The sequence below is a fragment of the Mobula birostris genome, chromosome 17 (assembly GCF_030028105.1).
Source record: "Mobula birostris isolate sMobBir1 chromosome 17, sMobBir1.hap1, whole genome shotgun sequence".
In the NCBI taxonomy this organism is placed as follows: Eukaryota; Metazoa; Chordata; class Chondrichthyes; order Myliobatiformes; family Myliobatidae; genus Mobula; species Mobula birostris.
In genome coordinates, this window is record NC_092386.1 from 37,160,148 (window position 1) to 37,172,893 (window position 12,746).

General features: G+C 40.9%; 1 protein-coding gene across 3 annotated transcripts in view; it reads left to right on the top strand.

Annotated features, from left to right (window-relative positions):
* The window catches only part of pcsk5b (proprotein convertase subtilisin/kexin type 5b), a 328,288-nt gene that overhangs the window by 95,604 nt on the left and 219,938 nt on the right, over positions 1-12,746 (top strand). For all 3 annotated transcript variants that reach the window (XM_072281530.1, XM_072281531.1, XM_072281532.1), the window contains exon 6: positions 4,616-4,704. In XM_072281530.1, coding sequence (XP_072137631.1) covers positions 4,616-4,704 — 89 coding nt within the window. The remainder of the gene's footprint in view (positions 1-4,615; positions 4,705-12,746) is intronic.

A 12,746-nucleotide genomic window follows, 5' to 3' on the forward strand; every position in this document is an offset into this window, starting at 1 on the left:
CTCCAGAGCAATCCAGTCCCATTTCCTTCCTCAGTCCCAAAGTCCCATGGGATTACATTGTCTTGTAATTCTCCAATTTCCTTTTTAAATTGAGTGAGAACCTGTCGGTCCTCGAGTCGGGGGAATCAGAGAAGCGACCCAGAAGGTTGTAACGTCAGACTAGCAAGTTAGTGGTCTCCGCTGTCGTTGTTGCAAGAGTGACTTCTCTCCACCCTGCTGGGGGAAGCGAGTCTTTCTGAGACACTGAAGTGCTGGGTTCTTGGATATGGTTTTTGATAGACTCTAGATCAAGATCTCTTTTGGGAGGCTTTTTTCAATTGCTTGCATGGTGGGTAGTGCAGAGTCATTGCTTTTGCTGGCACAAGTGGGGGCTGAGGGAGGAAGACTTTGAGTTCTGGTGTTTCTGTCAGTCATTCTGTGGGGTTTTTTGCTTCATGGATGTCTATGAAGAGTGAGAGTTTCAGGTTGTAATACTGTATGTTTTCTGATACTAAGCTGAACCAATTGAAGTTTTGTTTCCACCACTCCTGTAGAGAGAACTCCAAGTCATTCCTTCTCACTTCTCTGAATTGTTATTCTGCATAGCTGCCTGTAACTCAACAAACTAACTGTATGCCCTTAGTCATCTTTCTTTTAGCTTACATAAACACTTATTTGTTTTCTTGCTTTGACCTGCAGGTTCACTTTGTAATTTCCCCTCAATCTCAAATGAAAAGATAAATCTACAATTGCTAGATATCTGATATCAGAAATTTTAAAATATAAAGCAAATCAGACAGCAGCATCTCAATGGTCAAGTCTATTTCCCTTTCCACAAATGCCAGCTGATCTGAGTATTTTTATTCCCCTTAATCACCTTTATTCCAAGGAAAACATCCCCATCTTCTCCAAGTTGACTTAGTTTCTAAAGTGACGTATTCAAGTTTGCTGGTGATATCATTGTCATTAGCTGAATCTAAGGTGATGAATTAGCATATAGGAGGAAGCTTGAAAATCAGGCTGAGTGGTGCCACAACAATAACCTCTCATTTAATGTCAGCAAGATGAAGGAGCTGATTATTGACTTCAGGAGGAAGAAACTGGAGGTCTATGAGCCAGTCCTCATCGGACATTCAGAGGATCGGTCCTGTTTCTAGCACGCAAGTGTCATTATGGAGGAAGCACGGCAGTGCCTCTACTTGGAAGTTTGCAAGGATTTGGCATGCCATCTAAAACTCTAACAAAATTCTATAGATGTATGGTGGAGAGTATGTTGATTGCATCATGGACTGATATGCAAACCCCAATGCCCTTGAATGGAATAGCCCACAAAGGGTAGTGGATATGGCCAGTTCATCATGGGTAAAGCCCCTCCTTCCCCCCACCATTGAGAACATGTATAAGGTGTGCCGTTAATGATGCTGCTTACCTGCAAAGGCTTCCACCATCTGGGCTGTGCTCTATTCTCATTGCTGCCATCAGGAAGAAGCTACAGGAGCCTCAGGACTTTCACCACCAAGTTCAGGAAGAGTTACTACGCCTTAACCATCAGGCTCTTGAACCAGAGGGAATAGCTTCACTCAACTTCACCGACCCCATCACTGAACTGCTCCCACAACCTATAGACTCTTTCAAGCACTCTTCATCTCATTTTCCCTATTTATTTATTTTTTTTTGCACTTGCACAGTTTGTTGGCTTTTTCAGATTGTTTTTTTTGTCCATCCTGTTGGGTTCAATCTTTCATTGATTCTGTTGTGTTTTGTGTATTTACTGTGTTTGCCTGCACAGAAATGAATCTCAGTGTTGTATATGGTGACAAGTATGTACTTTGTACCTTGAATTTTGAAAATTGCAACTGAACTCTGAAGGACTTCCACATCCTCTTCCGATTAGCTGCCCAAGGTTAGACCCAGACATCTGACTGTGGACTTATTAGAGATTTACTAAGGTTCTGTCAAATTTCTCTGATTTTTGTTTTACTTTTATTGAAGCTCCAAGATTCCATGTACTTTGCGAATTAATTTCTGAAAATACCCTGTTACTTCAAAAGATCTGTGAACCACCAGTATGTTCCCATAATCACTTCAGTACTCTGCCATTGTCTTTACTGCCTGCTATAACTGTGTTCTGAAGCTGGAAGATTTCAATTTATGAATTATTTCTGTTTACATAGTAAATGTGCTCTTATTTTGTTTGGCACTTTTGGGTTCACGAACTACAACTAGCCGAAAATGTAACTGACAGCTGTGCCAATTTTAACCTTCCTTGAAGTAGTGGTGTTGAAATTCTCCTCAGATTGGTTGCTAGTTTTTTTTTCCCTACCCTGACACCTTTTGGAGCTTCGGTGTATTAATGCTGATTTGTGTTGAGGATTTTTCTAGAAATCCTAGATTGCTGTGCCTCTGGCGCCAACATTGCCTGCCCACAACTTGCTATCACTAACTATGGATCATGGATGGAAACCAAAGCACCCAGAGAAAACCCACACAGTCACGGAGAGAACGTAAAAACTCCTTGCAGATCACTGTGGAAATTGTATCCTGACCTTCCAGTGACTGGTGCTGTAAAGTGCTATGTTAAATGCTACAGTACTGTGCCACACTGGTTGGGTACAGGAGTACATTCAGTCAGAGACTCATTCCACGGAGATGCAACACAGAGTGTCATAGGAAGTCATTCCTGCCTGTGGCCATCACACTTTACAACTCCTCCCTTGGAGGGTCAGACACCCTGAGCCAATAGGCTGGTCCTGGACTTATCTCCTGACATAATTTACATATTACTATTTAACTATTTATGGTTTTATTACTATTATTTATGGTGCAACTGTAACAAAAACCAGTTTCCCCCGGGATCAATAAAGTATGACTAAGACTATATTTAAAGGAATGAAGGACACAATATAGGCATCCGTGGGACCATGGATTTGCACCTTGGAAGGTTTCCAGGGTGCAGGCCTGGGCAAGGTTGTATGGAAGACCAGCAGTTGCCCATGCTGCAAGTCTCCCCTCTCCACGCCACTGATGTTGTTCAAGGGAAGGGCATTAGTGCCCATACAGCTTGGCACTGGTGTTGTCGCAGAGCAATATGTGGTTAAGTGCCTTGCTTAAGGACACAACACGCTGCCTCAGCCAAGGCTTGAACTAGCAACCTTCAAATCATTCGATGAATGCCTTAACCACTTGGCCACATGCCAACACAATAACAAGAAAAAAAACTCTAGCCTGGTTAAGGCACTAAGCAGAACCACCAGAGTCTAGCCTGACTTGGCCTATTGTGAATCAGAGCTTTATACACGAAGACCTTAATCAGGTCAGGTAGTAATCCTAGTGTTTAACTAAGCTTTAATAGTCACATCAACTGGAATAAACTTGCTAATCTTTTAGTCTTGCAATTGCCTTGCTATCCAGGACTTAATCTGAGTGTTTGCATTTCCTCTGTGGTAGGGGTATCTCTTCTTGGATGAGGGTAACAAAACTGTACACAGTACTAAGTGTGGTTTCACCAAGACCTCGTATGACTGGAAGAAATGTATCCTTGCTCCTGTACTTAATTTTCTAATGGTGAAAGCTAAATTACCAAAACTTCCCTAATAATTTCTGAATTACGTGCCGTTTCAGTATCATATACTTTCTCCAAAGCCTAGCATTTCAGAGATCGAAGATTTTGTAATTTCACTTCCCTTTTTGAATGATAATTCTGCCACTCATTGTACCACAAGTTCTAAGTGATTTTTTTCAGAAAGATGTGTTGAGGCAAATGAGGGTTTCTCCCCACATTCCTAGGAAGTGCAATAGAGTTGGTGAATTGTGGTCATGCTATGTTGATGCCGGAAGTGTGGAGATGCTTGCGGGCTGCCTGCAGCATAACCCTTGGGTTGTGTTGGTTGTTAATGCAAAATAATGCATTTCACTTTTACAAGGTACATGAGACAAATAAAGCTAATCTTTCTCATCTGAGCCTTTGAAAAAGAAATTATCCATTTGTTCAATCAGCAGCAGAGCCTCAAGGGTTAATAAAGGCCCCTGTTTTATCCTTACTGTATCATGTAAGGTGAGAGTAGGTGCATTCCTGCTAACATCAGTGCCCTTGGGTTCAGGAGAGATATCGCTGACTCAGTTTGTCCTACTGGTCTCCATTCCGTGACCTCTGTAAAATTTAAAGCAAGCTAGTTTAGCAAGATTTTAAAAAATACAGTGTGAATATTCTTACAAATTTAATGTTCATAAATATGAAATAACATAGTTTGGCTTAATTGTCATAACAGCCTTCTTTAATTAAATCCTTTATGTGGTGCTTGTTCCTTAAATTTTATTTGTTGCTATCTCCCATTTGGAGGAAACAATAATAATATAAATAGTTTTTTTAAAATCCCATCCAATTTAATGTAATATTAATCGTGGTTGGTAATCCTCTAAGTAAAAATGATTATACTAATTGCAATGTTTTTGTATTGATTACACTTAGTAAGATTTTAAAGACTTCTTTAAAAATTTTAAACATTTGCTCCCTTCATGCTTGGAAAGGCTTGTTATTTGAAATGCAATGAATATCCTAAAGGCTGTTTTAAACTTCTGGAATTTCTCTTTTTTTTTTCCTCCTGTGGTTAAACGTTTCTCCACTTGTGTCCCACAGGCATGGAACCCGGTGTGCAGGCGAAGTGGCAGCTGTTGCAAACAATTCACATTGCACAATAGGAGTTGCTTACAATGCCAGGATTGGAGGTTTGAAACTTTATTGAATTTTAAAATCAAACTATGGGTAATGTCATATGACTAAAAAAAAAAGTGGCTTGGCACTATGTGGTTTGCTGTAATTTTTTTTTCTTGTAGTCTTATAAAAATGTACAAATTAAAAGAGGAGAGTGCATTGGTTGGAATGCAAGATGAAGAAAAAACTGCAGATGTTGGAAATCTGAAATAAAAAATGCAAAGTGGTAGAAACACTGAGCAGGTCAGGCAGTATCTGGTGAATGCTAAGCAGTGGATGTTTCAGGCCTGACACCATTGATCAGAATTGGGCTGATGAAACTTCTGTTCTGATAAAGGGTGCTGGATCTGAAAGTCCCATATATGTGGAGTATTTGTCCAAGACACTACTATTGAGCTCTTGAAAGAGAATAAATGCTTGTTGTTTCCCAGTGGATATGGTTTTTTTCTTGCAAATGATTTGAGTTTAAGCTGTTCACAGTAAACTTAAAACCTGCAGTCTGCAGCTGTTTATATACAGTTCAGTGCCCAGAGGCTGACAGGAATATTCAACCTATTCACTTGGAAGATGGTGAAAATAAGTTCTCTGTGAAGCTAAGTTCCTAGCATATGAGGTGGCCATTTGCCCAATTGTGTCTGTTCACTAGAAAAAAAAATTGAACTCACTAGTCCCAGCAGTAGCTTTGTGGGTTATGGTACATTAAAAGATTTTCCATCTAGTTTTAAATGTAATGAAAATTTGTGCCTCCATAAACTGAATGCAGTGAGATCAAGAACCCTCTGCCCATTGAGCAAATATTTCCAGGACCCCCATCTAATTCTTAACCAATTTAATATATGCACTCAGTGGCCACTTTATTTGGTACACCTGTTCATTAATGAAAGTGTGTAATCAATCCTGTGGCAGCAACCAATGCATAAAAGCATGCAGACATGGTCAAGAGGTTCAGTTTTTGCTCAGACCAAACATCAGAATGGGGAAGAAGTGTGAACTAAGTGACTTTGACCGTGGAATGATTGTTGGTGCCAGATCGGGTGGTTTGAGTATCTCAGCAACTGCTGAGCTCCTGGGATTTTCATGCACGACACTCCCTAGAGTTTACAGAGAATGGTGTGAAAAACAAACAAAAAAAAAATCTAGTGAGCAGCGGTTCTGTGGGTTAAAATACCTTGTTAATGACAGAGGTCAGAGGAGAATGACTAGACTGGTTCAAGCTGACAGGAACTCAAATAGCCATGCATTACAACAGTGTGTAGAAGGGCATCTGTAAATGCATAAAACATCAAATCTTGAAGATTAGCTAGAGCAGCAAAAGACCATGAACATACACTTGCCACTTTATTAGGTCCAGAAGGTACCTAATAACGTGGCCAATGAGTGTATGGCCTTGTTATTTTTCCCTGAAGGCAATCAGAACGAACCAAGAAAAGATTCTTCTGATCACTGTGTTCAGGCCTGTTGTAATTTAACAATTTGGCTTAAATCAGAACAGGCAGATAGATTATCTGTGGCTCCAGATTCCAGTGTCCATTTTGATGTAGTGACTTTAATGCCATTTGTATCAGTACAATCAGACGCTAACCTTTTCAGCACCTTCAGCAATTTTACATGTCCACAGTTCCTTCCATCTGTTCTCAAAGTGGAATTTTGGAGCATGAAGCTTGCATCTACATTTTTCCTGGTTCTTAGTTCCCAAATAGCCAAGAGCTGATGTGACAAACTGTTTTTAAGTAGCTAGGTGTAAATATATTTCTTTAATTTAGTTAGAGATGCAGCATAGAACAGGTCCTTCCTGGCCTTTGAGCCACAGCACCCAACAACCCCAATTTAACCCTAACCTAAACATGGGACAACTTACAAGGACGAATTAACCTGCCTGGTGTATCTTTGGACAGTGGGATGAAACCAGAACACCTGGGGAAAACCCGCGCATTACCCGGGGAGGAGGTACTGAGACTCCATGCAGAGAACACTGAGACTAAACTCTTGACGCTTTGAGTTTTGATAGCATAGCAATTTTAATGCTCAGTGCTATAATTCTACCAAACGTGCTAGGGATTTAAGCACCTTGTACATCAGTGCCTCACTTCATATTTACATATCATGTACTCTGTGATTGTGATGTGCAGGCACATGCACATGGCTGCTGGGCACATCCAGTGATGTTGAAACCACGACTTCCTCCTCCCATGTTCATCCTTTTATCTCACTGCTTTTGATTGTCTACCCAATCCTTCCTGCCCACTTCTCAACACCCTACCTTTTGCGATTTCTGCTCTCTGCAGGGGAAAGACCTGTGCTCAAGCATTTGCATGTGGTGCTGTAATCCTCACACAGGCTAAAATATTGTGGTCTGGCAGTCTTTCAAGTATATTTTTAATGTGTTATATTTTTGAGCCTTCGCATTCACTTAGTTCACATTACATCATCATGTTGATCTTTTTTATATATTGCAAACCCAGAGTTAAAGGAGCAGCAATTTTATTTTCTGGTGTCCTGCTGGGTGGTCAGTGCCAAACTGATTTCTGACGGGACATGCACTAGTGTTGACTTTTAAGTTTTTTGAGCCTGGTTCTGTAAGTGGGGAACACAGGACTGGCAATCCCCCTTTGACTCATCAGCCATTCAACAAGATCAATAACTTCACATTTATAAAATGACTTTGAGACTCTTTAACAGTGTGATCAATGAATTAATGCTGATCCAAAAAAGAAAGACATTGTTTACAAACTTGATAGGTTTAAGGAATATTGTTGGTAAGAGAGGCTGAAAAGTGTAGTAAGGAATGCTGTTAATCTTAAATCTACTTGCCACATTTTGCCAGGGCCCCTCAATAATCTAATCCAACATACATCCATTGATATCAGAATCTGGTTTATTATCATTGACATAAATAGCAATGTGAATTTATTTTACTGCAGCTGTATAGTGCAAAGTACTATAAATTACAAAAATAATAAATAGTGCAAAATCCAGAAAAAACAAGATCATGTTCATGGACTGTTCAGAAATTTGCTTCCCCTCTACCAGCAAATTTCTGAATAATTTAGTGGGCATCTTTAGGTTCCCTGATGAGAAGAGGGCATGGTGAGAGTCCTTTGTGATGGATGCTACCTCTTAAGGCACTGCCCCTTGAAGATGTCCTCAATGGTGGGGGGAGGGTTGCTCTCTTGATGGAGCATTTCTCAGTTTTACCCCTGTTGTCCTGTTGTGCCAAATGTTTGAGAGTGATTGCCCCAGAGGTTCTGAATCCATAACAGGAATGAATCAACCTGAAATTGCTTTTGTTCAACCTGTAAGCTGAATCCTTCCCAAAACCAAAATATTTTTCTGCTTGCGAAACAATAGATAAGGTCTGTTGAAGATGAGGTACAATTGAAGCATCACTTCCTTAAGTGTCCATGTACTGATGATTATTCTCCCCCCCCCCCCCCCCCCCCAGGTTATGCAGTTTCCTTTCTGGTATCTAACTTCTAATTTAAAAATTTCATTCACCTTTTTCATTGGCTAGGTATTGCCTGTTGTGTAAAATCATCAACTGTATAAAAGCATAGTGTGGGTGTATTTAAAGGTGGACCATAATACATAGGAGCAGAATTAGGCCATTCAGCCCATTGAGTCTGCTCTGCCATTCCATCATGGCTGATCCCGGATCCCACTTAACCCCATACACCTGCCTTCTCGCCATGTCCTTTGAAGCTGTGACTGATCAGGAAACTATCAACTTCTGCCTTAAATATACCCACGGACTTGGCCTCCACCGAAGTCTGTGGCAGGGCAGAGCATTCTACGATTCACTACACCCTGGCTTTATTTAAAAAAAAAAAAAAAAAAAACACCTCACCTCCATTCTAAACAGTCACCTCTCAGTTTTGAGGTTGTGCTCTCTAGTTCTGGGTACCCGCAACATAGGAAATATCCTCTCCACATTCACCCCATCTTGTCCTTTCAACATTCGGTAGGTTTCAGTGAGATCCCCCACATGCTTCTAGTTTTCAGTGAGTATAGGCCAGAAGCTGTGAAACACTCCTTGTATGTTAACCCTTTCAATCCTGGAATGCTCCTCGTGAATCTTCTCTGGACTTTTTCCAAAGGCAACGCAACCTTTCTGAGATAAGGGCCCTAAAACTGTTGACAATACTCCCAAGTGCAGCCTGGCCAGTGTCTTGTAAAGGCTCAACATTATCTCCTTGCTTATATATTCTATTCCCCTTGAAATAAATGCCAACATTGCATTTGCCATCTTTAGCACAGACTTGACCTGCAACTTAACCTTCTGGGAGTCTTGCATAAGGACTCCCAAGAACTTCTGCACCTCTGATGTTTGAACCTTCTTCCAATTTGGATAATAGTACGCACTATTGTTCCTTTTACCAAAATGCATTTTCATACATTTCCTAACACTGTAGTTCTATAAATAAGTGTGGTCACCGTGCAGACTGGTATAGAATTATGTCCAGCGACTTGTAGGGATTGTCTACCTGTTGGCCTAAAGTACATGTCCTTGTTTGATATGCTAATGGCCTTAATTTATGTTAAGTAGAATTGATCAGAATTCAAGCAGTATACAGAATTCACCTTGCATGCATTACAGTTGGTGATAGAGAATGAGCAAACTTCACAATATCCAGGCTAGAAGGAAATGATGTTGGGTCTTTTCCTGACCTGGTGAATAGAAGAAAGTAGGCCTCAACATTAAATCGCCCATCTGTGAGCATAATGTTAGCTTTGCATAAGCCCCACAATCCATTTCACCATGGAGAAAGTCGTGGAGGATAGTTAATATCCTGGGGCACATTGATATTGAGGTGGCAGCAGCATTTGCCCTCTTGAAGGCCAGGAAGGTCCAGAGTGCTTGATGAGACCTACCCCAGATTGAGGAAGCAGAGGAAATGGGTGGGACCTTGGCAGATCTTTGTGACCACTTCAGCTATAGGCAGTCCCAGAGGACTGGAGAATAGCCAATATGGTGCCTTTGATTAAGAGGGGCAATATGGAAAATCCAGCAAATTAAAGGCTGGTAACTTTGCATCAATGTTAGAGATATTATAGAGGAAGACTTTTAGCATTAGGACTTGCATAGACAGTCAACATAGCTTTGTCTGGGGCTGTTCACATATTGTGAACCTGCTTGAATGTTTTTGAATGAGATAACAAAACCTTGAGCATAGGCAGTGGAAGGTGTTCGCATGGATTGTGGTTAAAGTGTTCAACAAGGTCCTTCATGGTGGCCTGCTCTAAAAGATTAGGCACATGGGTTTCTTAGTGATTAGGTAGATTGGATTAAAAAATTAGATTTCCTCACTCTCTGTTCTAAATAGTTACCTTTATATTTCTCATGAGACCTGTCTGATTTTGGTTTCCAAAACGCTCTATATGCTTCAGTTTACTTCTTGACTGAATTTACAACGTCTTTCATCATCCAGTATTCTGGAACTTGCCATCTTTGCCTTTCTTCCTCACAGGAATGTGTTGGCCCTGAAATCTGACCAGCTGGCCTTGAAACAACTCCCACACATCGGATGTGGACTTGCCCATTAACAGCTGCGTTCAATCCACTGTTGGCAGTTTCTGCCTAATATTGTAGTAATTAGTCCTTTCCCAATTTAACAATCCCCCCACAAGGTCCTATATTCTAATCCATAAATTAGTTGTGGATTATTCCAAAAATGAGGACCACTCTGGTCACCAATTCTTAAAAAGGGACAAGGCAAGATATCCAGTGATGGCCAGGGTTCCACAGCTGTGAGTTATGCTAAACATCTGATCTTGGGCAATAATTGGCTTGCAAACTGAAACTGAATTAAAAGGATGTAATCAGCATTATCACGGATAATAAGATTGCTTGGCGGGGTCGTGCTAAGGATATCAACGGTGAAATCATTGCATAAAAGGCACAAATATAGATAAGTGCGGGTATTCAGCCAAGGACAATCACCCGTTGCTTGAAAAGCTTGACTTTTGGGGTTTGTGTAATGGTTTAGTAAAAGTAATTCTCAGTGATTGCGCAATTCTTCTTGTTGCATTGAAAGCAGAAAAGGTTGTAAAATGTGTGATGACTGCATAACATCAAATCAGGCAGCTGGCAAAGAATATCCTCGAGCAGCCTTTGTGATATGCATGCACAGTTGGTAAAATCCAGATTTATCGCAAAATATGACTTGCATGTGTACCTCTGGATCCAAGAAACGGTTATATCCTTGCCAAGTTTACCATGACCAAAATTTTCCAGGATATTGATAGTTTACAAATCCAGATCTTATTACATCTAGAGAACAGGGTGATCCTACGTGTTTTGAAGGAAGCATTGAAACAGCTTCACAGCATCATGCACCAAGTGTGCTTGAACATAGGCAGGGATGCAGTATCATGGATTATAACCTATTAAATATAAAGTTCTATTTTCAAAACCTAGTATCCAATTATACCACAGCATATTACTCTGTGGGGAGTTGTTCAATGTTGTTGTGGATGGTGCTAATGCTGGTACATCAACTCAAGAACTGTTGGTAAACGTGTACCGCAAATCATCAGAATATACAATAATATATACATGTGTATATATAATATGCATTCATTGGCCGCTCATTAGATGCTGAAGTGGAACTGAAGGTGTTGCCTTCTGTTGCTATAGCCCATCCATTTCAAAATTTGATGTGTTGTGCATTCAGAGGTGCCCTTCTGCACACCACTGTTGTCGCACAGTATTGTGCCTTCCTGTCAGTTTGAACCAATCTGGCCATTCTTCTCTGATCTCTCTCATTAACGAGGCATTCTTAAGCCACAGATCTGCCACTCACTAGATTTTTCTTTCTTTTGTTTTTTGCAACGTTCTCTGTTATCTCTAGAGACTTGTGTGTGTGGTTTTTTTTTTAGGAAGGGGTTGGAATTGAATAAATCCCAGGAGATCGTCAATTTCTGAGTTTCTCAGACCACCCCACCTGGCCCCAGCAATCATTCCATGGTCTAAATCACTTGTATTGCATTTCCTCCCATTCTGATATTTGGTCTGAGCAACAACAGAACCTCTTGACCATGGCCCAAATAACCTGAGATTTTATTACTGAGACTGGTGTGACAGCATCCTTCAGGAGGGTGAACCAACGGAAAGTAACTGGTCTCAATGGATTACCTAGCAGAGTACTAAAGACCTCAGCTGGCTGGAGTTGTTCACTGAAGTCTAACTTCTTGTTACCCACCTGCTTCAAGCAGTCTTCAATTATACTGGTGCTTAAGACAAACGTGGTAACCAGCCTCAGCGACTATCATCCAGTCGCACTTGCATCCACTGTGATGAAGTGCTTTGAGAGGTTGGTGAGAAATACCTTGGATCCACTCCAATTTGCCTACTGTTACAACAGGTCAATAGCAGATGCCATTTCATTGGCTCTTCACTCAACTTCGGAACATCTGGACACACCAGGATGATCTTCATTAACTATAGCTTATCATTTAATATCCCTTTCATAATATGCAATCAATAAGACCTAGGACTCAATGACTCCTTGTGCAACTGGATCCTCTGTTTTCTCACCTGCAGGCCCTATTCAGTTCAAATCAGCAACAACTTCTCCACAATCACCATCAGCACAGGTGCATGACAAGGCTGTGTAATTAGCTCCCTGCTCTACTCACTTTATACTTATGTGAGGCTAAGCACATCTCTGATGACAGCAAATAGAAGACAGATTGAAAATCTGGCAGAGCAGTACAGCAGCAACCTCAATCAATGTCAGCAAGACCAAGGAGCTGATTATTGACTACAGGAGGAGGAAACTGGAAGTCCGTGAGCCAGTCCTCATCAGGGATCAGAGGTGGAGAGGGTCAGGAACTTTAAATTCCTCAGTATTATCATTTCAGAAGATCTGTCTTGGGTCCTGTACGGAAGTGCCATTACACGGAAAACACAGCTGTTCCTCTATTCTCTTTGAAGTTTGTGAAAATTCGGCATGTCATCTAAAACTTTGACAAATTTCTATAGACATGCAGTGGGGAGTATGTTGATTGGTTGCATCGTGGCCTGGCATGGAATCACCTGTGGCCTTGAATGGAAAAG